This window comes from Eptesicus fuscus, chromosome 18, assembly GCF_027574615.1.
Source record: "Eptesicus fuscus isolate TK198812 chromosome 18, DD_ASM_mEF_20220401, whole genome shotgun sequence".
Taxonomy (NCBI): domain Eukaryota; kingdom Metazoa; phylum Chordata; class Mammalia; order Chiroptera; family Vespertilionidae; genus Eptesicus; species Eptesicus fuscus.
The window spans coordinates 5,801,837-5,825,632 of NC_072490.1; the positions used below are offsets into that span (position 1 = coordinate 5,801,837).

The 23,796-nt window shown below is 52.6% G+C and overlaps 1 protein-coding gene across 1 annotated transcript in view; it reads left to right on the forward strand.

Moving 5' to 3' along the window:
- ITGA9 (integrin subunit alpha 9) overlaps positions 1–23,796 on the forward strand; it is a 266,088-nt gene that overhangs the window by 194,390 nt on the left and 47,902 nt on the right. The window contains exons 19-22 of the mRNA XM_008154962.3: positions 10,607–10,693; positions 13,998–14,077; positions 17,098–17,187; positions 19,624–19,732. Coding sequence (XP_008153184.3) covers positions 10,607–10,693; positions 13,998–14,077; positions 17,098–17,187; positions 19,624–19,732 — 366 coding nt within the window. The remainder of the gene's footprint in view (positions 1–10,606; positions 10,694–13,997; positions 14,078–17,097; positions 17,188–19,623; positions 19,733–23,796) is intronic.

A 23,796-nucleotide genomic window follows, 5' to 3' on the forward strand; every position in this document is an offset into this window, starting at 1 on the left:
GTACAGGAGTCCTGCTTCACGCAGCCCGGTCCTCCCCCTCCCAGGCTGGGACACACCCTTGGAGACAGCAGGGACTCTCGAGAAAGGCATGTGGCCCATCGAGGCTGCTCAATAAATAATTATTAACCGAGGGAAGGAACAAAGGAATGTACTGCGTAACAGAAAACATACGTGTCTCGTACATAAGACGTATTCCATGGAAGCTGTTTCCCATTTTGAGGCAAAATAAGAAACACTTGCCGAATGGATGGATGCGCTTCCTCCACGGCAGCAGGAGGGGCGCCCGCGCTGGAGCTGGCCCTGCTCCCCGGGGTCCACCTCTCTGTCCCTGCCCCGGGCATGGTGGGCAGGCACAGTCTGCGGGCTCCAGTCGGCGACTCAAAGGCCGGGAGAGGCATGGTGACAGGTATTCTGTCCTCACCAGAGTTAGGACCCCAGGAAGGCACTGCTTGTACCCTCTGGGTCTTAATCTCTTCTTTTTTTTAAATATATATTTTATTGATTTCAGAGAGGAAAGGAGAGGGAGAGAGAGAGAAAACATCAATGATGAGCCCTAGCTGGTTTGGCTCAGTGGATAGAGCATTGGCCTGTGGACTGAAGGGTCCCAGGTTCAATTCCGGTCAAGGGCACATGCCTGGATTGTGGGCTCGATCCCCAGTATGGGCCATGCAGGAGGCAGCCAATCAATGATCCTCTCTCATCATTGATGTTTCCATCTCTCTCTCCCTCTCCCTTCCTCTCTGAAATCAATAAAAATATGTTTTTTTTTAAAAAAGAAACATCAATTGATCAGCTGCCTCCTGTACGCCCCCACTCCACTGGGGATTGAGCCTCCCATCCAGGCATGTGCCCTGACCGGCAAATGAACCGTGACCTCTTGGTTCATAGGTCAACACTCAACCTCTGAGCCACACCAGCCGGGCTCCGTCTCTTAGTCTCCAAAACGGCCGTGACTGTCCTAGCCCTGTGGGACCCGTGCATCAAAGGCTGGTGCAGAACACCTGCCTCAGGTGATGCAACAGCCACCTTTCCTGGCCCAGCTCCTGCCCTGAGGACGGAGGACGGAGCACGCGATGTGCTCCTTGAGTCAGGATGTTAACGCAGCCTAACCTTGAAGGGTTCCTAACTCGGGAACCACCCAGGGAGCTTTCAGCAAATGCTGGCCCGGGCCGTGTGCTTTGATTCAGTGGGTCCACCGTGGGGCTTCCATCTGGGTCTTTTTAACAGAACTTCCCGCAGAGCCACCGTAGTCTTCCGAGCACCGTTATACAAATTGGAGCGAAGGGCCCCCTCTGGTGGTCCGGAGCCTCTTGCCAGGTGCCGGGCTTGGCGAGAGCTGCCAGGGCTGGATTGGTTTCAGCCCCTTCTCCCCCTCAGCCAGGCCTCCTGCAGGGAGCAGCCTGCAAAGCTGTGCAAGGCATCCCTGGCTCCCGGGGCGTGGGAGTGCTCATCGGAGTCTGTGAAGGGTCTTCGTTGTTCATAACCTTCAAGGCTTTGGGGCAAAAATGAACAAAGGACAACAGATCCTCCAATCACGTCATCTCACTCAACGTTTCGTCATCTCGTTGATGAGAGTTTAGGAACTGAACTCTTGTTTATATCAATTAGCCTATGTTACAACAGGTTTTGTTTTACGTTGTTTCGCTTTAAGTGGATGACAGCACGTGAGGACTTGCCTGGTGTGGGGAGAGTCACCTGGGCAGCCTGTAGCACAGCGTGCGGGACAGCTGCGAGCTGGGCTCTCACCAGAGGCCGTCTTGGCGCTGGTCTGGGTGGGAGGAAGTGGCAGCAAGGAGAGAGAGAGAGAGGAGGGCGGGAGGGCGGGGCTCTCCTAAAAGAGGACATGGGTTCTTTAAGGAGAGTCCTGAGATGTGGGTGTGCCAACCGGAGAGAAGAGAGTGGAAGCAGCCACCCGCCGAGATGGGCACCGGAGTCCACGGCGTGCGCAGCGGAGACGCGCTCCAGGCGTGCCGCACCCGGGAGAGGGGTCCTCCTCTGCAGCCGGGGTGGGGGCTGGGGGTCCATCGGTAGCTGCCTCCAACCTCCGTTCTCAGTCCACAGCTTTGCCACCCGACTGCTTGTGCAGAGGGGAGAGGATGGGGAGGCTGCTGTCGATGCCCTGAGCTCCCTCCACCCTCCCTGGCGACCACCTGTGGCCGCTCCTCTAGGCGGAGGCCTGCCGGCGTCTCTGCCCGGCCTTTCTTAAGTGCTTGGCTGCATTCGGGCACCGAGGGAATTGGAAGCACCAGATAGTCGCTGTCCCCCGGATACCTCTCGGCCAAGGAGAGGCGGGCATTGAAGGGCCGTGCCCACCTTTCTCCCCGGTTAGCGGTGCACTTCCCCACTCCCTCAGGGAGGACCCCGAGGTCACCTTCCAGACAAACGGCGTGCACCCCAATCCCCGTCCCAGAGTCTGTCTGCCCAGAGAAGGATCACGTGAATGGGCGGGTCCTCACCTCCAGAAAAGTCTGCCCTCACATAGACACTAGCCCTCAGGGGGCATCGGCAGGGGACATAGTTTCCTGAAGGGCGGAGGGCATGAAGGCGGTGGTCTCCATGGTTGACGCCAGGTTACCTGTGTGGGTGGGCTCGGCAATGGAGAGCAGCAGCGTTTTTTGAGCAGTCATTTCACAGGGCTTCCCGGGAGCTCCTGTTAAAGCTCAGGTTCTGATTCAGCAGGTGGCTCTGAGCATCTGCGTCGAGGCATGCTCCCAGGTGGTGCTGATGCTACGGGTCCAAGGACCGAGCTTCAGTGACAACGGCAGCAAGACCGTTCACCAGTGGGTTATGCGTGGGCAGGGGCTGCGTGGGTTTGGACATGGGGTGGGCCTCCACTGGGAGTACGCTTCTAGTATCGAGATTCCTGGCCAAGACTTGCATACCGACCGGCCCCTCAGACACTTGCCTCCCACGCAGCCTTTGCGTCCAAACACCACTGGTAAAGTGTCCTTATGCCCTGACGGTGCATTCTTTCCAGTCATTTCAGGAGAGGTCCCCGCCTTATTCCCTTCAGTCCAGCCTGTAGGGCAAAGGAAAAGCGTGATGGAAAACCGGAATAATTGGATTCATGGGATGGAATTCAACTTTGGACTCTTAGTTTGTGGATCAAGAGTTTGCAGGCTCCGGGGAATGTATTCTCTTAGAAGAGAAGCCTTCTTTTTAAATCTAATAATAAGCTCATTGCCTCCATGGAACAGGAGGCAGAGCTTCCCGGGTGAAGAGCCGCTTCTCGGGCCTTAGAAGGAAGGCCTCTTCCCTTTGAGCTCTTCGGTTCGGGCTGGATGGTTTATTTTTATTTATTTGTTGGTGTCCATTCCCAAGTTCACATTCCTGTGGTCCCGAAGGGGGCGCACACCAGCACTTGGGAAAGTGTTTCTATCTGGTTTATTTCACTTCGGGAAAATGGAAAGACGCGCTCTAAGCAGGGTTGAGGAAATGCACCAGGTAGAGGCGTGGTACAGGGATAAGACGGTTGATTCAAGTCGTTCCTACTTCATATTGGTTTTTAAAGTATGAGATTATTTTCAAGCTTTCAAAGTACTTTTTTCTAAGAGGCAAGAGGACTGTTTGGGACAAGTCCCCTGTCCCCACTTGGATCAGACCCTTGATCTCCAGTGCCCCCCTAAACTCTCTCCCCCCCCCCCCGCCGCCCCCCGGCCTGTGGTTTAAAGTGCACTCTCTCAGAGGCATAGAAGCAGGGAACAGACTTTCGGACCTCAGCGGGAAGGTGGGGGGCGGGGGGGCTGGGTGGGAAGAGATCCACCCAAGAACTTGTGTGCATATACGCATAACCCATGGACACAGACAATAGGGTAGTGAAGGCCTGGGGCGGGGGGGGGGGGGGGGGGGGGCGGGGCTAGAAGAGGTCCATAGGGGAGAAAGGGCGACATATGTAATACTTCCAACAATATAGATTTTAAAAAATTAAATAACTAAAGTGCACTCTCTCGCTTCTAATGCTTGGCTTTGGAGGGAAGTTTGTGTTAACAACTGTGTGGTTTCTCTCTCCCCAACGCTCATTTTCACCCTTCGCTTTTTCAAGCTTGGAAAGAACAAACCCAGGAGAGTCTGGGCCTTTGCCTCCAAATGGGGGTTTTGACAGACTGTAGAAAAAGCACCTGCTCCGTAGCACTCTCTCTGCCCGGCTCCTCCAAATCCCCACGCGGCTGGATCATCACCTCTGGTTCCCGGGCTGTGCATTTGCCAGCGCCTAACCGGCAGAAGGTCTGGAACCGCTGCCCAGCCTTGCCGGGCCACCAGCCATCCTTGGCGTCTGTGCTAGAGTCACTGTGTGCTCCGGGTTCATGGGGTCTGTGCTACCCACCTGGTCCGCCTCACTTCTGCGGGTTCCAGGGGACCTGGTTGTTCCTTGTTTGGTGTTCCTCACCCCACAACCCCTCTGGCCCACACTTCGAGTGCCAGATAGGAAACCCCCGGCAAGCGATGCAACTTCTTTGAGTTCTGCTTTCCTTCTGAGTAGGGGCACGTACAGCAGGCAACCGATCGATGTTTCTCTCACATCAATGTTTCTCTCTCTCTCTCTCTCTCTCTCTCTCTCTCTCTCTCTCTCCCCCTTCTCCCTCTCCCTCTCCCTCTCCCCCTTTCTATATCTCTAAAATCAATTTTTTTAAAAAAAAACAAACATTTTTTTTTTAAAAAGTTGCGACACTAATGCCAAAATTCCATGCTGCGAGCTCATGTGCCTTTCCTCCCGGGTAGGACTCCGTGGGCCTTGTCCCAGAGGCCTCCCCTCTGAGCGCACGACTGTTTATTCTGGTGAGTCTCGGGCTGACTCACCACTGAGTCGGGCCAATGAAGTTTCTCCTAGGAGTTCACTCATTGGGCCAAGGTATTGGGAACCCCTGCTTACCTCTGACTCCTCCGTCGATTATGGAAACCTGGCATACAATGCCACCAAAACTCAGCTGAATTCTCTGTTAACTGACTTAACATGGAGGCATCTCTTACCAGCTCCCAGGGGCCACCTGGGACGGGTCTTAGAGGAGCACCAGACTGCCATCCTGGCAGACAGACATGGGGCCATCGGGGTCATCTTCAGTTTGACAAACACGTGTGGGAAGTGGAAAGCGGGAAATCAAATTTCAGACGCGCCCTGGCGCTGAGCATAAGCCCAGCAGCAGACTTTGCTGCTCCCCTAAGAGCAGTGTGTTGGTGGTCAGATAAAGCCCCGCTCCACCGTGAAACCAAATGCTGTGTGATCGGGAGGCGGGAGCCCGAGAGCCACAGAGGCCCTCCAGCCTCATGATCTGGTCCTTCCTGCCAACCACCGCACGCTGCACACAGGGCTGGAGCTCGGCCCCGCTGGCTGCGCTCCTGGGGCCAGGACAGCCGAGGTATGTCTGGAAAAGAGAGGGGCTTGCCAAGGCAAGCAGCTGCCATGCCAGGCAGACCAGCCAATGAGCTGCTTCCTGCAGCCCCTTCGTCTGAATCCCTGATGAGCCAAGGCCCGATCATGTAATCCATGCAAACTCGGGGTCTCCTCAGGGACCAGATCCATGCCAGGTGCTGAGAACACAGAGGTGCCCAAAGCAAGCTTTCCGTCATTATGTCCTAAAAATGTTCATTGGGCCCAGCCGGCGTGACTCAGTGGTTGAGTGTCGACCAATGAACCAGGAGGTCATGGTTCGGGGGCACGTGCCTGGGTTGCGGGCTCCCTCCCCAGTGAGGGGCGTGCAGAAGGCAGCTGATCAATGATTCTCTCTCATCATTGATGTTTCTATCTCTTTCCCTCTCCCTTCTTCTCTGAAATCAATAAAAACATATTTAAGTAAATATAAATAATGTTAGTTGGTGGTTTCCTAATCCTGAGTGTAACGTGTGTGGGTTAAAAACTGGAAATATATATGTATATATTTTTTTAATTGAATCACTTATGATCTCCAGGGAGAAACCCTGTTAGCGTTGTACAGCATTGGATGTCCTTGTTCGCCAAAGAAAAGCAGAACTGGGGCGAAATAGGGTCCAAAATTGCATAGTAAAAGTTTTTTAAAGTTTTGATTGGAACTTTCCTTGAAAAATGAAACTAAAAATTATGAAGATAAGTTTATATTATCCTCCATTTAACAGCTTTCGTAACAGTGTGATTATAACTGTCAAGGGTATCCTCGACCCCAGGCAAGCGCTCCCTTGCTTTATTAGCAGCTTTAAAATGCCGGTGCACCCGTTTCTGAAACGAAAGAAGGCGTTGCGTGCTGGATGGGCAGCGTTTGGAGGTGAGCATCCCTCCTATGTCATAAAGTAACGTTTTCTTGGCTTTATCGTTTGCCTTTTTTTAAGCGCCGTCACAAAAAGGCCTTCTTTACAATGGTATGGTTTGCCCAAGGGCTCCCTGGATACTTTCATTTAAATCCTCATCTTCTGAAGCAGCTTCGTGAGTTATCATCCGGGGGACTTGGTGGTTTCTCCAGCAGGTAACTGACCCGTCGCTGCCAGATGCAGGTTTATCAATGGTCTCGGAGGTGGGAGCAGTTTTCCAACACGACGTTCATGGAGTTCGTGGATGCCTGGGTCTTCTTCAGCGAGGGTGCCGTCTTATGCTGTGGTACATTTGCCCTGTATGTGAGTTGGGTGATCAGATGTCTACACTGGCTGGCAGGCAGGGTCAGAGGAGAGACAGCTCGTTCACTTGGCCCGCATTCCCGAGAGCCGAGAGCTGATAATCCAGAGTTTTGCAACAGTGCTAAAGTCAGGTTCTCCAGGGACATGGCAGGAACCAGAGCCAAGGAGAAGCCTGGTCCCTGGATCACCCCCATATACCTCCTGGTGGGCACCAGTTGCCTGGCAGAGGTAAGACGCAGCCCCCAAAGGAACACTGTCCACGGATGTCGCCTAAAGCAGGGGACAGCTGAGTTCCGTCACTTCTCCCAGAACTCATTTTTTTTAAAGCTTCTCTGGGTTTCTGTGCCTACAGTGTGCCCGCCTGACTATCAGCGGGGTACGTGGCTCCTTCCTGACCCTGGTATTTAAGGTTATACCTGGGCCTGATCTGAACCAGACAAAGGGGGTGCAGAGACTTCTTGGAGGCTAAGAGCTCCCCTGATGGATAATTAAGAAAGTTTCCTCTTGGCTAGGATGGATTTAAACGAGCGATCTTAGCAGGTGAGTCTCCCCTTCTGTCGCCTCTCCCCACCTGGTAGCAGATGCCCAATGCATTCCAGTGGCTCTCATTCCCAAGCCGCGTCTGTAACGAGTATTCTCTGAGGTCAGATTCATCAGAGGCGGAACCTGAGATGGGGATTCCTGTGCCGGTGATTTATTGGGGGAAATGCTCTTGGGAGAAGAGGAATGAGGGGCACAGGATGGGGCGGAGGAAGGAGGCAAAGGGGTCTGTGCGCTCGGCCGGAGTCTGCCTGGCCAGTTCCGGCGAAACTCTGGATCATGAGTTGCACGACACAGCTGGTCCCACCTGGAGGCAGAGGGCGGCCTTTTGCACCTCGTCGGTCGTTAGGCTGCAGAATGGTGTGGGGGAGGGTGTCATACCTCCCAGCCAGAACTGTAGTCTGAGAGCAGAGAGCAGGGCTTAGAATGGAAGAGCCTTTTGGTCGGGGCGGCTCCAGTAGCCACAGGAAGCTGGACTGGCGCTGACAGGTGGCAGGAGGGTGCTCCCTGGCATCCAGTCCGGAGCATCATCCAGGAGCACAAGCCAGCCGCTGAGCGCGCTCATTCCTAGAGATGTCTTTGCTTCTCGCTCTCTCTGCTTATCGCCACCAAGATCCATCCAGGATTTTGTAATTTCCATTAGACTGCGAGGAAGAGAGACTCGGACTAGTACAGTCGATGCTGGTTTAAATGTTACGTTCTCGTATTTTGGAATTAGCAGGCGTGAGGTCATTCAGCAGCTCTTGACTAATCCAGAGCCGTCTCAGGCAAAGCTAAGCAACCGGAGGTCCCGTCAAGTTCCAGCGCAAATCTCTGAAGGCACCGTCCCTCCTTCACACACATGCGCACACTGAAGGGGTCTTCGGGGCAGCACATGGTCAAGAGCAGACAGGCCTTCGACTTACATTGGAAACCTCTCTCCTGGTGTGAAAGGCATTTCCAGCGAGTGCTTGAGCTACAAAAGGAGTTTGGAGGGGTTGAGTCATCACGTAATTTATATTTATGCCGGGACGCTCTTGAGAGTAATTACACCCAGATGACAGACATGAACCAGGACTGTCCCAGGGAAAGCGAGAGCGAAGGTCACCCTGGGCTGGGCTTGCTGCCTCTGAGGCCCACAAGCCAATGAGCTAGAAGTTAGAGGAGCTTTTCGTTGGGCCAGTTGTGGGCATTTGCTTCTGGGGTGAGGAGTAGGAGGAAGAGGATGGTGACCAGAGGCCACCCACAGGGAACCAGTAGGACCCGTCCTTGGGATATGCAGGTCTTGAGACAACATTTGAGAAATTATCCTCTGGTTTTCCTTACGGGAATGGCCCACACACGTCCCCTAGGTTCCAAGGGCAGCCCCTCGCACTGCCGTGTGAATGTCTGCTTCTCTGCTGGGAGGACGTCCCCTTCTAGTCCCTGAGCTCTTCAAGTTCAGGGACTGACATCTGTCACCATCCTGGTAGCTGATGGGATGACTCAGCTGCCCAGGGATGCTCAGGGCCCATCCTGAACCCTGCACCGTAACCATGTTCTGTATGTGAACTCACCACCCCTAGCGTTTGGGGGCCAAGGTAGGTGAAGGAAACCTTGGGGTAGGGCTGAGAAACCACCTACACAGAGATGTGGAAATGGTACTGGGTCAGGGTGTTTGTAGAATAGCAATGTACGTGCTCCGTGGGGCGGAGGGACAGTGACAGGAAATATGGGTCCAGATGGGTTTTAAGCTCCATCCTGTTTGCAGTGGAGAGAGGCATGTTTTAAGAAGGCCCCTCCGGTAGGATGGGCCAAAGAAAGGAAAGCTCGTGGCAGTGGCTCCCAAGCACTGCGGGCAGGCTCACCCACGTTATCCTTTAGCGCTCATGGAGCGTGCTTTTCCCAGGCCCCACAGTCTCGGAATCGACTCAGTTGTCCACTCAGAGACGACTGGGATGCCGCCTGGGAATCTGTGTTTTTTAAGATGCTCCCCAACGGATTCCAACGCACGGAGTCCCGAGTCCGAGGGAGAAACACTAGCCAAGGTCCCTGAGAGCCAGTAGAAAACATATAATCCCCAATATCGGTCACCTCCAAGATTGGATGCTCAAGGGATAGAGTTGCCTTTGCTATTTCTATGTCTCCTATTTTTCATTTCATTGTATTTTGGAGGGATTTTTGTTTTGTTGCTATTTTTTTTTTGAGTCAAGTTTTATTGCTGTTTAACAAACAGACCAAATTACACAAATCATTAAGTGCCCAGCTCATGGAATTTCACAATGATCGCACCCCAGGATATTCCCAGCACCCAGGCAGCCGCCTCCACTCACTGCCTCCCCAGTTGCTATCTTGACTTCTAAGTCCATGGATTGGTTATCTTTTAGCATTGGTACTTTTTGTGTGTTTGATAATGTTCCTGGTATGTAAGTGTGGTAGTATATATGTTTATAATCTATAACTGAATAGGCATATTACAGTAAGTGCTCCCCTTTTTCCCCCCTGATTGGACACAATAGGAAATTTTCGTTGTACTTGTCTGAAGGACTGGCACAGCTGGTCTGAGCTGAGGTGTGGGGTCTGGGAAATTGGAGCCGGAAGCACGGGCAGCATTTCAGAGCTGGACCCACAGGGATTGGTTCCTTTTGTCTTCTATTGTGTGGAACAGGGAAGGAGACAGGTTTTAGAATGACCTTGGGGAGGTCCCATGGTCCCATTGAACTTCAGTGTCTTAGAACTTCTAGACCCTCAGCAGGGGCTCGCTCCACCTTGTGCCTCCCCTTCTCCAAAGTCTGCAAACGTACCAACTCCCCTTGGAAGTCCTGATTGGCTGCAGTGACCTGAAGAAGCCGGGGCCAGGGAGGGTATGACAAGTCTCCTGGCTGTCCTCTGACCTTGGCTGTAAACCATGTGTTCCGGCGGGAAAACGCGGCTCCCTGTGCCCCTCCCCTGGTTCTCGGGCCACCACATGAAGAGTCCATGGGGGTTGGGCTAACCTGTCCTTGCCCTTGACCCCCCAGGGATGCTTGTAGGGGAGCTGTTCAGCCCTCCTCACTTCTCTGGGCTGTAGAAAGAATCCCTGTGTTTTCGTGGGTGTCATTTTCTTAGAGTTTGACTTTCCTACACTAGCAAGGTCTTGGAAGGCGGGATTAGGGCGTGGGCTTAGGAGAAAGGGGCCAGAAAGACAAAGGGGCTGCCTTGTCATCCAAACCGTAGGAGGTGTCCAGCTCACATGTGGCCCCATCCTGTGTCCCAGGAGAGCACGGGGGTTCCGAGCCCACATGTTAGTGGAGAGTGGTTCTGTCCCCTGCACCTGTCTTCCCAGGGAACCAGCCGAAGGGTGGGCACCAGAGGAGGCCTGGGACTCGTGCTGGTCAGAGGCTCCTCGTCCCCCCACAGCCAACAGTGGCTGTTGTCTGGGAACTAAAGACGTACCGTGTCTGCCGAGGTCTCCATCTGCCTCCCCGAGGCCATGTCCACATCTGTCTTGGGCAGCCGGCCCATCTGTTGGTGTTTTTCTCTCTTTCAGGAGGAAATGGGCATTTCCTGTGAACTGCTGGAATCGGACTTCCTCAAATGCAGCGTGGGATTCCCTTTCATGAGGTCCAAGTCGAAGGTAAGGGGTGGAGTGGGGCACTTCCTTGGGAGCAGCCGCCAGACCCTCCCACCAGCCCCTGACTCCGCCAGCTGCCTCCCCCGAGGTTTCCTCCTGCAGGAGCTGGGGTATGGTAACCCTCTTGTCCATGGCAGTCTACTCCAGAGGGGCCATGGTCACGTGGTCTTTCTCTTTGACCCTCATGACATGCCCCAAATGTGAGAGACACAGCATGGTCTGAGCAATTTGGCAGGCAGCATCTGGTTGGCCTCCTTGAAATGATTTTTTTTCTGGGACATTGCACGCCACTTTGAGTCCCAGAGGCAACATAGGAGACGATGTGGGCGGTCTGTAGTGACCTACAGTCCTGACCCCCCTGGGCACTCACAGTTTTCTTAAGAGACTTCTTCAAATGCTTAAAGCATAAATAATTGTATTGAACTTCGATTTTTTTAAGTAAAAGAAATGACAGCCATTTAGATATTTATAAGGAGCCGCATTTTCTAAGCTCAAGCAATACCAGGGCACAGCATATTCAGACATTCACGGGGCATTCTCACAGGTGCCATCCTTATAAGGAGATGCAGAGAGGCGTACGTAGAAGATGCAATTTTTGGAGACAAAACTAGAGTCTGAAAGACCAGGCCTGCCTTACGAAATGGAAGCTATTTTTTCTGCTATGATTTGAAGAAAAGGTCATCTTCCTTTGTCTACCTCCCCCCCACCCCACCCCCAGAATAAATGAGAGCTTGATCCTTCTCTCCTGCCTATGTCATAGAATCAAATCATTTTAATTCCTAAGTCTTTCTGGCCCCAATGCATGGTAGCTGTTCAATAAACCAATTTTGGAAATGTTCTAGTGAGAAAGAAGATTTGCTCGTTTCTTAAAAACCATTGAACCCATCAGCCTCATTGGAAGAACCTGCTCTAAAAGTCTGTGGCTCTTAACATCCACGATTGCTGAGCCTTTTTCTGGTTCTCGTTCTCAGCTGCCCACATGCATCTCAGGAGGAGGGAAACCTCAAGGTGGCTGGCCTTAGAAAAGGGATTACTAGTAGCTGGCAGAATAGAGGCCAAGTTCTGTTAGACTCCAAATTGGATGAGGAAGGAGTACCCTGAACCGTGGAAATCAATATAATGGTCCAACGTCTGATAGTAATGTATGTGACACATCACACACCAATTTAATGGAAATCTATTGAGCAATAGCAAATAGACAATGGAAAGGTTTTTCACTGTTGCCATTTTATTATGAAATTCAGTCTACATCCCAAATCAAACCTAAGGCGTGCCTTACTAGTTTTAATCTAAAGATAATTTGTAAAGGAGAATTTATATCCCAGGCACAAGTAGACCCAAGATCACTTGCCATAAAGGTCATCATGAAAATGAAAACAAGGGGATATTAAAATCTGGGGCATTAAATGTTGTCAAAATTCATTAATTTTCAAAATATGGAGCCAGCAGAAGTATGAATGTTGGAATATTGACTTTTTTTCCCTACGCGGGGATGCGCTGCCAAACTCCCACATATAGAGGTTAAGACCTATAGCAAGGATAAACGTAGAGTCGGGGATCGGGGGGAAATTCCCTGGAAAAAGCTCAAGAAGTGACGAGGCAGGGACATGGGCTCCCTCTGTCTACAGCCTGGCTTGCCCTTCCTGGTCCCCCAGACCCTGTGGGTCATTGGGCTCCATACCACCTGCCGAGCATCATGACTGCCCGGCCGGCTTACTCTGGTTAGCTGTGTCTCTGACCTTCTGTTCTCCCAGGCCTCCGTCTCTGATTTTGGCTTCTTGCCCAGATCTTTTGCTTCTCACCTCACCTTGGTGTCCAGTGTGTTCACATCTTCTGCCAGTTCTGACTCTTTGCTGGGACGAGACCCTTGACTTTCCTTCCTTTGTGTCGTCCAGCTTCGCTTCCTGTCCTGACCCCTGTAAGCTGACCAGCCCCACAGCAATAGAAATGTCTGTCTAGATAGGGATGTTCAGTGGCCACTGTAGATGATGGTCCAGTGTGACGGTCCAAGGTCCAGTCCTTTCAGGCAGCGTTCAGTTCAGTAGATTCCAATCTTCCAACATTAGACTAGAGCCTAGAATTAGTCATCAAGGAACCTAACCATTAGGTACTAAATAAGTCATAGACTCTCAGAGCTTAAAGGAATTTAAGAATCATTTTGTCCACTTCTTTTTATTGAAATGCAAATAGGTTAAGTGTCTTGGTGAGATCACATGGTCAGTTTGTGATAGAGCCTGGTTCTCTAACTCCAATCCAAGGGTTCCTCCCACATTCCTACACATGCCTGATATATACGTGTGTGTGTGTGTGTATGTGTGTGTAATGTGTGTGTGTGTGTGTGTGTGTGTGTGTGTGTGTAGTGAAAAACATGTGCTTAGGGCAGTGTTCCCCAAATGACAGGATGCTCACCACTGGAGGTACCTGAGGTGATTTTAGGTGACATATGGACACAGCACTAAACAACATGGATTCTTACAGAGAGAAAGTTATTACCTTTACAACGCTTTTTCAATTCTGACCACATCCAGGATAAGGTCTACAATAGTGTGACATACCTTTAGCACCTCACTGTCACTTGTTTATCTCCCTCTTACCAAAAGAGAGCAGACCTGAGGCTCAGAGCCTTCAGCAGGCAACGAAAGTCAGCATGGCTTTGTTTTCATTACACCTATTTGATGACTACCTTCTTTTTATGGCAAGTGATCTTGGATTCCCATCTGTGATAGTGGTATACATTTTCCTTTTAAAATAGTCTTCAGACAAAGTGAGTGAGGCAATAAAAATATTAAGCAAATATCACAGGGGATACAGTATGCAGAGGTGGCCAAAAATTTGGAACATGGTGTGTGAGTGAAGTTTAGAAAGTCCTGGTTTAAGAGACAAACATATCACTTCCTAAAGAGAACCTCAGTTGTGGAAAAGGACCGTGTGCCTCTTGGCAGGGTGGTTTTTACTGTTAAAGCTGTGTCTCAGGACCGACAATCAAAAAGATATGCATACAACCCTGGCCAGTGTGGCTCAGTCGGTTGAGCATTGCCCAGTGTACTGAAAGGTCACTGGTTCAATTCCGGGTCAGGGCACGTACCCAGGTTGTGGGTTCAACCCCTGGTTGGGGTGGGTATGGGAAGCAACCGATCGCTGTTTCTCTCTTACATTGATGTTTCTCTCTCTCTAAAATAAATAAAAACATTAATAAAATACATGTGCATACAAATAAAGCTTGAGTTTCCAGGGGTCATAAGCGGGGACGGTTGTAGCTAACCGTTTAATGTGGGATGCCTGCTGATGCCATGTCTCTTTCTTCTAGTATGAATTCAGTGTGATCTTCGATACAAGCCATCTGTCTGGAGAAGAAGAAGTTCTCAGCTTCATCATTACTGCTCAGAGGTAAGAGGGGTTTCAGCTTTGTTTTCCAAAGGCAAGTGCTGCTGGAACCAGAAAAGACGGAGTTCTGGCCATGCTGCCAGGATGCCCAGGATGCCCAGGATGCTGAGGAGGAGGAGGAAATGTTTATGCGTGATAAAGCCCCAAAGCGCTGGTGGAACCCGATCTCGGGGGGGTGGTGAGGGAGGGGGGTGCTTGTCTAGTTCTGCTTGCACAGCTACCCCATCTCTCCCTGTCCTTGGAGGACATCTAGGAGGGTCCTATGCATTCTCAGGTCACTCTTGGGTGATGCAAAGTCCTGCAGTCACTTCAAGTCTCCAAGCAAGTTCACAAATCCGTAACAACAGTGTGGAGGGAAACTTGCCTTGGGGGCGCCCTCTTGCTCTTTCTGGCCCTCTCCCCTTCTCCTGGGCCGCTTCTGAGCCCTCCAGGCTCACAGCAGGGCTTGTGGGACAGGCCAGGCCTAGGTTCACAGGTGCTGTGAGCGCTCATGGGGCTCTGCAGGTGTTCAAAGCTGACTCTTACCCTTTGGAAAAGGGAAAACCCAGCTCAACCTCAGCCCCTAGGCGGCCAGAGATACCTTCCGCTTCTGCTGCTGAGTCTGCCCTCTGGGGCGCATTGTCACTCTATCAAGCAAATATTTACCAAGTATTAAGCTACTGTTTACCAAATGCAGCGCTGATAACTTCCTAAATGCAAGAACACCTCCTTCTGTGTAGCATGGGGAGACCCCCGAGCATCGGTAGCTTAACTAGTAAAGATCAGATCTCCTAATTCTTTGAGTCACCAGTGTTAGGGAAGCTGTATTATCTGTTACATGCGCAGCAGAACATTCCCAGACTTTGGTGCCAATCTGGTCTGACTGCCCCCGAGGGCACCCACAGCCCCCCACTTCCTGCCGTGAGGGAAAGCTCCTTAAAGCTCCTTATCTTGAAAGCTAGGATCCCGCCTTCTTCCCGTCACCAGCCTTTGAAGGCCTCTTGCCCACGTGTGGATTCAGGAGGACACAATGTTGAGAGTAGACAGCTTCTCAAGAGCTCCCCTCTCAGCCGCCGCGCTTTGCCGGCCAGTGAACAGACATCCCCAGTCGCACGCTTGCAGGATGACGGGAAGCCTTTTGATGTCTGGCCTCTTTATCTCAACTTTTCAACTCTGCTCCGCCCGGAGCAGTCCCCTGATGACAGGCGACACTGCTGGGCCTGAGCTGCCAGCGGCCACAGGTGGCTGGACACATGGCAGGGCAAGGGGCAGCGCTTCCAGCAGGAACTGATTCCGCTGACCTGGCAGGATGCTGGGGGAGGAGGGGCAGGCCGGGGGTTGCCACCCGATCCGTGCGTGCGGGCCTCCTGTCTGGTCTGCCCATAGCAGTGATCCTCTGGCTTTCATTGCCCCCGGGAAGGAAGGGCAAGGGAGTGAGGCACCTGCTGCTTTTGCAAACGGTGGTGGTTGCCCTCTGAGCGATGGGTGTCGCCCCATAGACGGAAGACAGATGAGGAGTCTGGGGTCAGGGTCGTGGAGCGCCATTGTTTCAGAACAATAGGAGAGAGGGCGAGAGGGCGAGAGGGGATGTGAGCGCCATTTAAGAAGTGTTGCATTCAGCACTTGCTGGGTGGGAGAGGAAGGCAGTGGGGGGATGGGGGGTGTAGGGGGGCGGGAACGGTGTGATGGGAGAAGTGCGAGAGCCTCAGCGGGTCTGGGAGACTCATATCCATCCTGGAGGGTGAACTTGGCTCGCTGCCCGAGCCCCATAGTCACACCATGTGATAGAAACAACCTTAAATGCCGGCTCCAGCGACATGCACCCAACAGCCATGCCTTTCACCAAGGCGGTCCCTTCCCCGGAATAATAATCACGATTCCTATTAGAGGTTTAATTAAATAGTAAAGGGGAACCAGGTCTTCTCACGTCTTTTTCTCCTCTTCCTTCTTCCCGTTTCTCCCCGCAAGCCCCCAACCCTAGTATCAGGCAAGGGACTCCCAGAGGAAAAGCCCTGCTTTGCTGTGGGTCCCCGGGGCACGTTACCTAGCCTCTCTGCGCCTTACCTGTCCCAGGTGGGGAGTCCCTGGCGTAGCAGCTGCTGCTCCCTTGCCTTTGCCCTTCCAGGATGACCTCACAAGAATCCCAGTCCCAAAGGGGATGCCTGTTTATGGACACACTGTGGCCTCAAGTCCACAGCGGGAGCCCCCAACCACTGATGGTGACGGGGTGGGTCGGGGCCCCTCTCCTGGGCTTGCCTGTCCATGGAAGAAGGGCGCCGCCTCCAGGGGGGAAACGGCTGTGAAGCCCGGCCCATCCCTTCCTGGCTGCGGGGCCCTAACCTTGCTGGTCCGCTGGTCCTGGAACAGGCACCCGTAGCAGTCCTCAGGCCGCCAGTGCCCAGCCATACCCCTCGGCACTCACCTGCCCCAGCACCCGCCACCTGCCTGAGGCTTCCACTGCCCGGAGCCCACTCACCTGTGTGCACAGGGCAGGTGCCAGGGAGTTAATGGCCCCACTCCCCGCCCCCAGCAGCAGCAGGTCTCAGGAGTCCGTGCGGGACGAGGGCCCAGCTCCCATGCCCTGCGCTGGGAAGACTGCCTCCCGGAGTTCCCCAGCCAGAGGGAGCCAGTTGCTCACAGCCCTCACCTCCGGGGTCACGTGCCTTCATTGTCTTCCTCCCCTTCCTTGTCTCTCTTCACTGGTGTTTCCTGGGGGGGCAGCTCCCCAGGACATCTTTGTGAGGGGGAACACCACCGAGACCATAGTGTGCCCCCTGGGGCTCCGTACAGGGCCCAGAAACAGAGCTGAGGGTGAATCAGGCGCAGAGCGGCCCTGGCGGGGGGGAGGATGCAGACTGAGCTCTGATAGGGAGCACGGGAGACCTGGTGCTGCAGACTGAGCTCTGATAGGGAGCACGGGAGACCTGGTGCTGCAGACTGAGCTCTGATAGGGAGCACGGGAGACCTGGTGCTGCAGACTGAGCTCTGATAGGGAGCACGGGAGACCTGGTGCTGACCGCCTTCGCTCTGCTCTTCCCCCACAGCGGCAACACAGAGCGCTCCGAGTCCCTGCACGACAACACCCTCACGCTGACGGTGCCGCTGATGCACGAAGTGGACACGTCCATCACGGGGTGCGTAGCCCAGGCCTGGGTGGCCAGACACGGAGGTGCTCTGCAGGGGACACGGTGCCTTGCTTGAATTTGCGTGTGTCGCCTGGAGTCGGTGGCCCTGCCACCTCCGGTCTCCCCAGCTCTGAGATGCAGGGTGAAGGCTCAGCGACAGGGACTCATGCCCTCCTCCTTCCTCATTTCCCCCTCTCCCCACCACCCACCCACCTGGCAGGCAGGTAACACAAGAAGCTTGACGACAAGTTTAAGGCCCTTCGTTTCTTTGAACGTCCTGTCCACCTTTATAGGCAAGTATCCCAGCACCCACCCCTCCAGAGTGCCTCAGGGCAGCAGGCAGCATGATTCCTGGGATTAACATCCCAGCCAGAGGCTGCGGGGCCAGCCAGAGGCTGCAGCCAGAGCTGTCCCAGTGCCTGGCTGGCTCGCAGTGGCGCTGGCTTTGGGTCTCTGTTAACCCCTCCTGCAGAGCCTGCCCAATGTCTGCTGGTCTGGAGTGGGCAGGGGACCCTCAGGATGGGCTCACCCCCTGGCGGGGGACGTCCAGGCCATCCGTGCTGCTGGCATTGCTGGAAAGCAGGCCCGCGGCCCCACAACAGCCCTGTCCGTTAGCAGCCAAAGCCCAGGGCTGGGAAAGTGAGAACCCAGCTCCTGTTTCAGGCTTCGGGTAACAGAGCACATACCTCTTGGATGGTGGGGAAAGCATTTGCATAATCCGTCTGGATCAAATGAGAATCCACTGAACCCTGCTCCCAGTGCCAGCTGACCTTTCTGGAGGTTCCGAGTTTCCCTTTTTCCAGTTTTCAAGTGCTCTGGGCCCCGGTGGCCAGCAGTGGAAACGCGAACGCATCGCAGAAGGAGCCATCACCGCCACAGCGCACGCTGCCGGGGGCCCGGGCATGGGCAGGCCTGCGCTCCTGGCATTTTTCATCGCGGGCTTCAGACTTGAGGCACTGGTGGGATATGTCTGCTCATTAGCATGTAGATTTGCCTTGTTCACGGCTCTGTTTTTAACCATGTAGTTTATTTGCTTGTGTCGTCAGAGGCACCGTGAGAATGTGCCCTGAACTGAGCCCTGTCCCCGGGGACCACAGAGAAAACACTGGCTCCCTTGATCCTGTTGTCTGATCCTGCTGTCGGGCCCAGGGCGGCCTCGCTGGGAGGTGTGAACAGCCTCAGAGGAAGCCATCGGTTAAACAAGTTGGCCAACCTCTGATCTCTCCAGGAACACAAAACTGGGCGGGCACAGGAACCAGCCCTGCCATCTGATAATACTGGGACTGGCTGCATTTTTAAAGGAATCCACTTAGGTTACAAATAGATGCACTGCTGTCCATTCGGACTTGGTACCCCAAATCTTACACTGTTGGTCTTTAGACAAGTGAGCAGCTTCTAGAATCTCATCTAGAACCCATTATTGGTCTGGAAACTTGAGTGACTGTAGGCCTCGTCTCATCTCAGACATGTTGATGCGGGCAACGTGGGAAGCATGCTACAAACCGAGCTTGCGTTCTTCCGTCACGTCTCACACCGCCCCTGAGAGAAATCTGAAGAAAAATGCGACCGTCGAACAGACGCCACTTTTAAGGCCGAATTTCTAATAATTTTGAATAGTTTGACAAATTTAAATTTTTAAATGAATCTGTCAGAGGGTGGAATTTAGGATGCCAAATCTGTGATTCACTTATGTTTATTTCCCAAAAGCTTGCCATGATCTTTCTCACTTTACAGAAAGTTTTTCAGTGACAAAAACAGAACATGAATAATTTTGTAATCCATTTTTTTTAAAACCTGAAATCAGAGCTACCAGAGCCTTCCTCATCATCCAATATAATAAAAGGCTGATATGCAAATCGACCGAACAGCAGAATGACCGGTTGCTCAACACAGGAGCTGCCCCCTGGCAGTCAGTGTGCTCCCACAGGGGGAGCACTGCTCAGCCAGAAGCCGGGCTCATGGCTGGTGAGCCAAGTGGCAGTGGCGGTAGTCTTTCCCGCCTCCGTGGCAGCGCTAAGGATGTCTGACTGCCGACTTAGGCCCACTCCCCCTACGGGCCTAAGCCGGCAGTTGGACATCCCCTGAGGGCTCCCAGACTGCAAGAGGGCACAGGCCGGGCTGAGGGACACCCCCCTCCAGTGCATGAATTTCATGCACCAGGCCTCTAGTTTTAGAAATATAATCCCAATACATATTTACATATGCAGCTTGTTGATTTGACCTAAGGTGAGAAGTCACTGTTGGAAACGTCTGTTTAGAAAGCATACGTCTGGCTGTGTCCGTGAACAGGAGAGAGAAGTACCGAGTCCGGAAGGAGAGCAATTGCTGGAAGACACTGGGGACAGCCAGGTTCCCGAGACAGATGGTTGGGTTCTCAGGACAGGGGTGACCTTGGGCGGCTTGACCACGGGTTGGGATGATGGATGTCGTGGTTTCCTCTTTCAGAATCATGTCTCCAACCTCCTTTGTGTACGGCGAGTCTGTGGCCGCGGCCAACTTCATTCAGCTGGAGGACCTGCTGTGTCACTTCCAGCCCCTCAACGTCACCCTTCAGGTACCCACCCTTGCAGACCGGCTGTGCCACGGGGACCCACGGGAGGGCCCCTGGGATGCATCCTCCGACAGGCACGTGAGGGCCAGGCTATGTCCAGGAGACCCGTTCCCAGCCTGGTGGGCTGGAGTGTGGTGTGTGTGCGTACGTGTTTTCTGTAAGCACACACAGGATTCCTGCCTTCCCTGGCTGGCGCTCTGCTATGTAGACCCCCTTGCTCTTCAACACCTGCAAGGAGAGGTGCATGGTGACCACCAGAGGCTTCCTGGTGCTGAGGCCCAGGCCAGCACCCCGGCCCACATGACCCCAAAGGACCCTTTCAGTTCTCCATCAGCCTCCCCATTACGGGCAGGGCAGCCTCGAGGATTTGACTCGTCCCCTTCCCCCTGGGTTCTCAGGGCCACTCGCTGTGGACTGGCCATCCAAGGGACAGCATTCCTTCTCTAAGCCAGGGGTGGGCAGGCTTTCTGGAAAGGGCCAGAGGGCGAGTATTTTAGGTGGGGCAGGCCATGCCATCTCTGGGGCAACTATTCAACTCCTGTAGCGCAAAAGCAGCCCCGGGCGACGCAGACACAAAACCGTGGTGATGGACACTGCAATTTGAATTTTCTGTCATTTTCAAATGTCATGAAATGTTACTCTTTTTTTTTTATACTCCCCCCCCCCCCCCCCCCAACCATTTAAACATGTAAAGCCATTCTTAGCTCGCAGGCTGTATGGAGGCAGGTGGCAGGCCAGCGCGGGCCTGCAGGCCACAGGGTGCCCACCTGCTCTAAGGCACAGATCCTCAGGCCAGCCCTGTTCAATGGGAGACTCTGAATACAAAGCCAGAGGGGCCTCAGCATCATCCAGTCCGTCCTCCCCACTGACGGACACAGGGACATGGAGGACAGGCTGCAGGGCCCAGAGCTGGGAGAGGCGGGGCCGAAGCCAGGACTGACCAGGCATTGAACAGACACCCCACCTCGCCCAGAGCTGTCCCCCGCCTCCTCTACGTCCTTCCCCCTGGAGAAGGTGGTTTCCTGGTCTGGCACTCATTCCTGTGGTCAAATAAACTTTATTTTATTTACCTGTGGCTACTCGTAGATGGACCAAGTCCATCTATCATGTCAATAATGACAGGATGAGGGTCTAGAGAAGGAGGCAGTGAAACATTTGTGGGGGCGCACAAACAGTGGTCCTCCTCTCCCTGCAATGTCCCCCCAGGCGAGAGACCTGAGCAGCCAGGCTGGATAGCCCATGGCCCCGGCTCGGAGAGGTTGCGCCTCCCGGCCAGCCAGGCCCAGCTGTCGCTCCCAGGCCTGATCTATGGGGGAGGAAGGATGGGGTCAGACCTGCTTTTGAGACCTTAGAGCGATTGCGGTGAACAGGACCTCTCTTTCCGACTTGCTGCTCAGAATTCGTTTATTTTTCTCCATTGCTTTTTGTAATTGGATAGGGGAAAGGAAAAAGATAAAGACCAGAGGGAGTTATTTCACTTTCCTTAAGTCACTTTCATTTTAATTACTTAGCTACTCTTAAAGTTCTTAGGTGTCCTGCAGCAAAAGACACAGTCAAGAAAATTATTTAAAAGGGTTCACGCCCTGGCCGGTTTGGCTCAGTGGATAGAGCATCGGCCTGCAGACCAAAAGGTCTCGGGTTCGATTCCGGTCAAGGGCATGTACCTTGGTTGCAGGCTCCTCCCCGGCCCGGGCCCTAGTCAGGGCTCCTGCAGGAGGCAACCAATCGATTTGTCTCTCTCGCATCGATGTTTCTCTCTGTCTTTCCCTCTCTTCCACTCTCCCTAAAAATCAATGGAAAAATATCTTCGGGTGAAGATGAACAAAAAATAAAAATGTTAAAGGGTTCACATGGCACAGGCCATGGAATGTAGAGGAGAAAGCAATAAGGAATAGCAGTTACACAAAAGATACAAAAGTGTTATCGTCCTCTTAAAAAAAAAAAAAATCTGAGGTCATGTTTCCCTGAAGGCATTTTTACAGGGAGCTTAAAGTTTCGTGTTTCTAGACATCCGACCTGATTTAGGAGACGCGCTAGAGAGCCGGGGCCCCTGGAGGAGTGATGGACATGCCCTTAGATAAACCCCGCAATTCCCAGTTGCCGGAGGAAGAATATGCCATTCCGTCAGGATTAAGGGCGCTGGCTGGGACTGTCAGAGGCGGGTGCGTGTGTCATTGATCAGGAGGTTCTCTTGTGTTAGCAAAGCCGACAGTTTCCTTGAGCATTCTCTCACGGCCCATTTTCCGGTGTAATTGTCATTATGGTGACCATCTGCAGGAAGGCCACCGGCCATGCTGATGGTGCTGATGACCAAGAGGGGGAAGTAATGGGGGAGGGTGGGGTCAGGAGTGGGGACAAATCGCTTCTCTTTCCTTATTCTGGCGGCATCACTCCTGAAGGTGAACACAAGACCTTGTTCTTTTCTTTTTTTTTTTTTTTTTAAGACTTTTTAGATAAAGAGATGTTGCTGGGCCTTTTAAAAGCTATTGTTCAGGGAGCTGCGCAATTGATTGAAGACTCCACTGCACGTGCAGATGGAAGAAAAGCAGGCAGACTAGTCTTAGGACTGGGTCCTACATTTCACCCGGGCTGCCTTAACAGAGACAGATAATTTGTTGACCAATGATAGGCTTTTTTTTCTGTGTGGTTGTGTGTGTGTGTTGTGTGTGTGTGTGTGTGTGTGTGTGTGTGTGTGTTTAAATCAAGAGTCAATTGATTCCCTTACCTGAAAAAATGATGGAAAATAATGCAGATGCTGCCCAAGAACGTTTGCAGAGAATGAAATGTGAAAATTTGTTAAAAATGAATGAATGTGGCAATACAAGCTCTCAGTGAAGCAATGCCAATCAAAACCAGTTTCTTCTTTCCTCCCCCAACGCAGGCTCTATCGGGGATCTCCCAGACAGGCCAGTAGGTTTCCTCTCCCTTCTGTGCTCTCCAGTTTCACTTCAGATCGGTTATTTCAGTTGTGGTTGGATATTCCCCTTCCTTTTTCTTGTGTCTTAGGGTTGTTGTTCTTGGTGAATTTTGTTCCTCTTGAATCAAGAGTTGGCAATGACAACTCATCTGCTCTATCATTTTTTTTTTTTTTTGGTCTGTTCTTTGAAGCAGAACCAACTATTGCAAAAAAAAAAAAAAATTTAAAAAAAATGAAGACACGGTTTTTTAAGGAGGAGCTGGCTGGAGCCGGATTCTGATACGTTCTGTCGTGTGTACCATCTCCATGCACTGCCCTTCTGACCTCAACTTCAGAGGCGCCTGGAGCCCCTGAATTCTCTCTCTGGTCCCCAGGCTGTGGAGAACATGTCACTTCTTCCTTTCTCTTGCTCCTAACCCATCTTTTTAAAAAATAAATAATAATAATAACATCTCATTGAGATATCATTCACATACCTTCAAGTTCATCCATTTAAAGTGTACAAGTCAGTGGTTTTTAGTACATTTGCAGAAGTGGGCAACGATCACCCTAATCTAATTTTAGAACATGTCACCACCCCCCAAAAAGAATCTCCTTATCCCTCTATTAGTTTCCTGTTGCTGCTGTAACTAATGGCCTCAAACAGAGAGGCCTAAAACAACACACATTCATCTTAGAGCGCCGCGGCCCAGAAGTCCACATGGGTCTCGCCGGGCTGAAATCTCCGTGTCAGCCTCCCTTTCTGGAGGCTCCAGGGGAGAATCTGTTTTCCTACCTCTTCCAGCTTCGAGAGGCGGCCGCATTCTTTGGCGCGGGGTCCCCTTCATCTTCCAGGCCAGCGAGGGCTGGTTGACTCTGTGGACGAAAAGGGCCACATGTTCACCTGACTAGCTCAGGGGAGGCCTGCGTGGCGGTCTTGCAAACTCAGAGACTCAAAGTCACCACAAAGGATGGTCTGAAATGAAAACTTTACCTAAGAGCAGTGATGGTGGGTAGTCACATCCTAGGCCCGTATCTTCCCCGACAAAGGTCCATCTTTACCTTAACGGAGCCTGTCTATTGTCTCTTTGCATCTACGATAACATATCGTTGGAAAGTCAGAGTCACTTTCCTTTTTCCGGACCCCTCGAAGCACAGGCTCCGCTCTGCG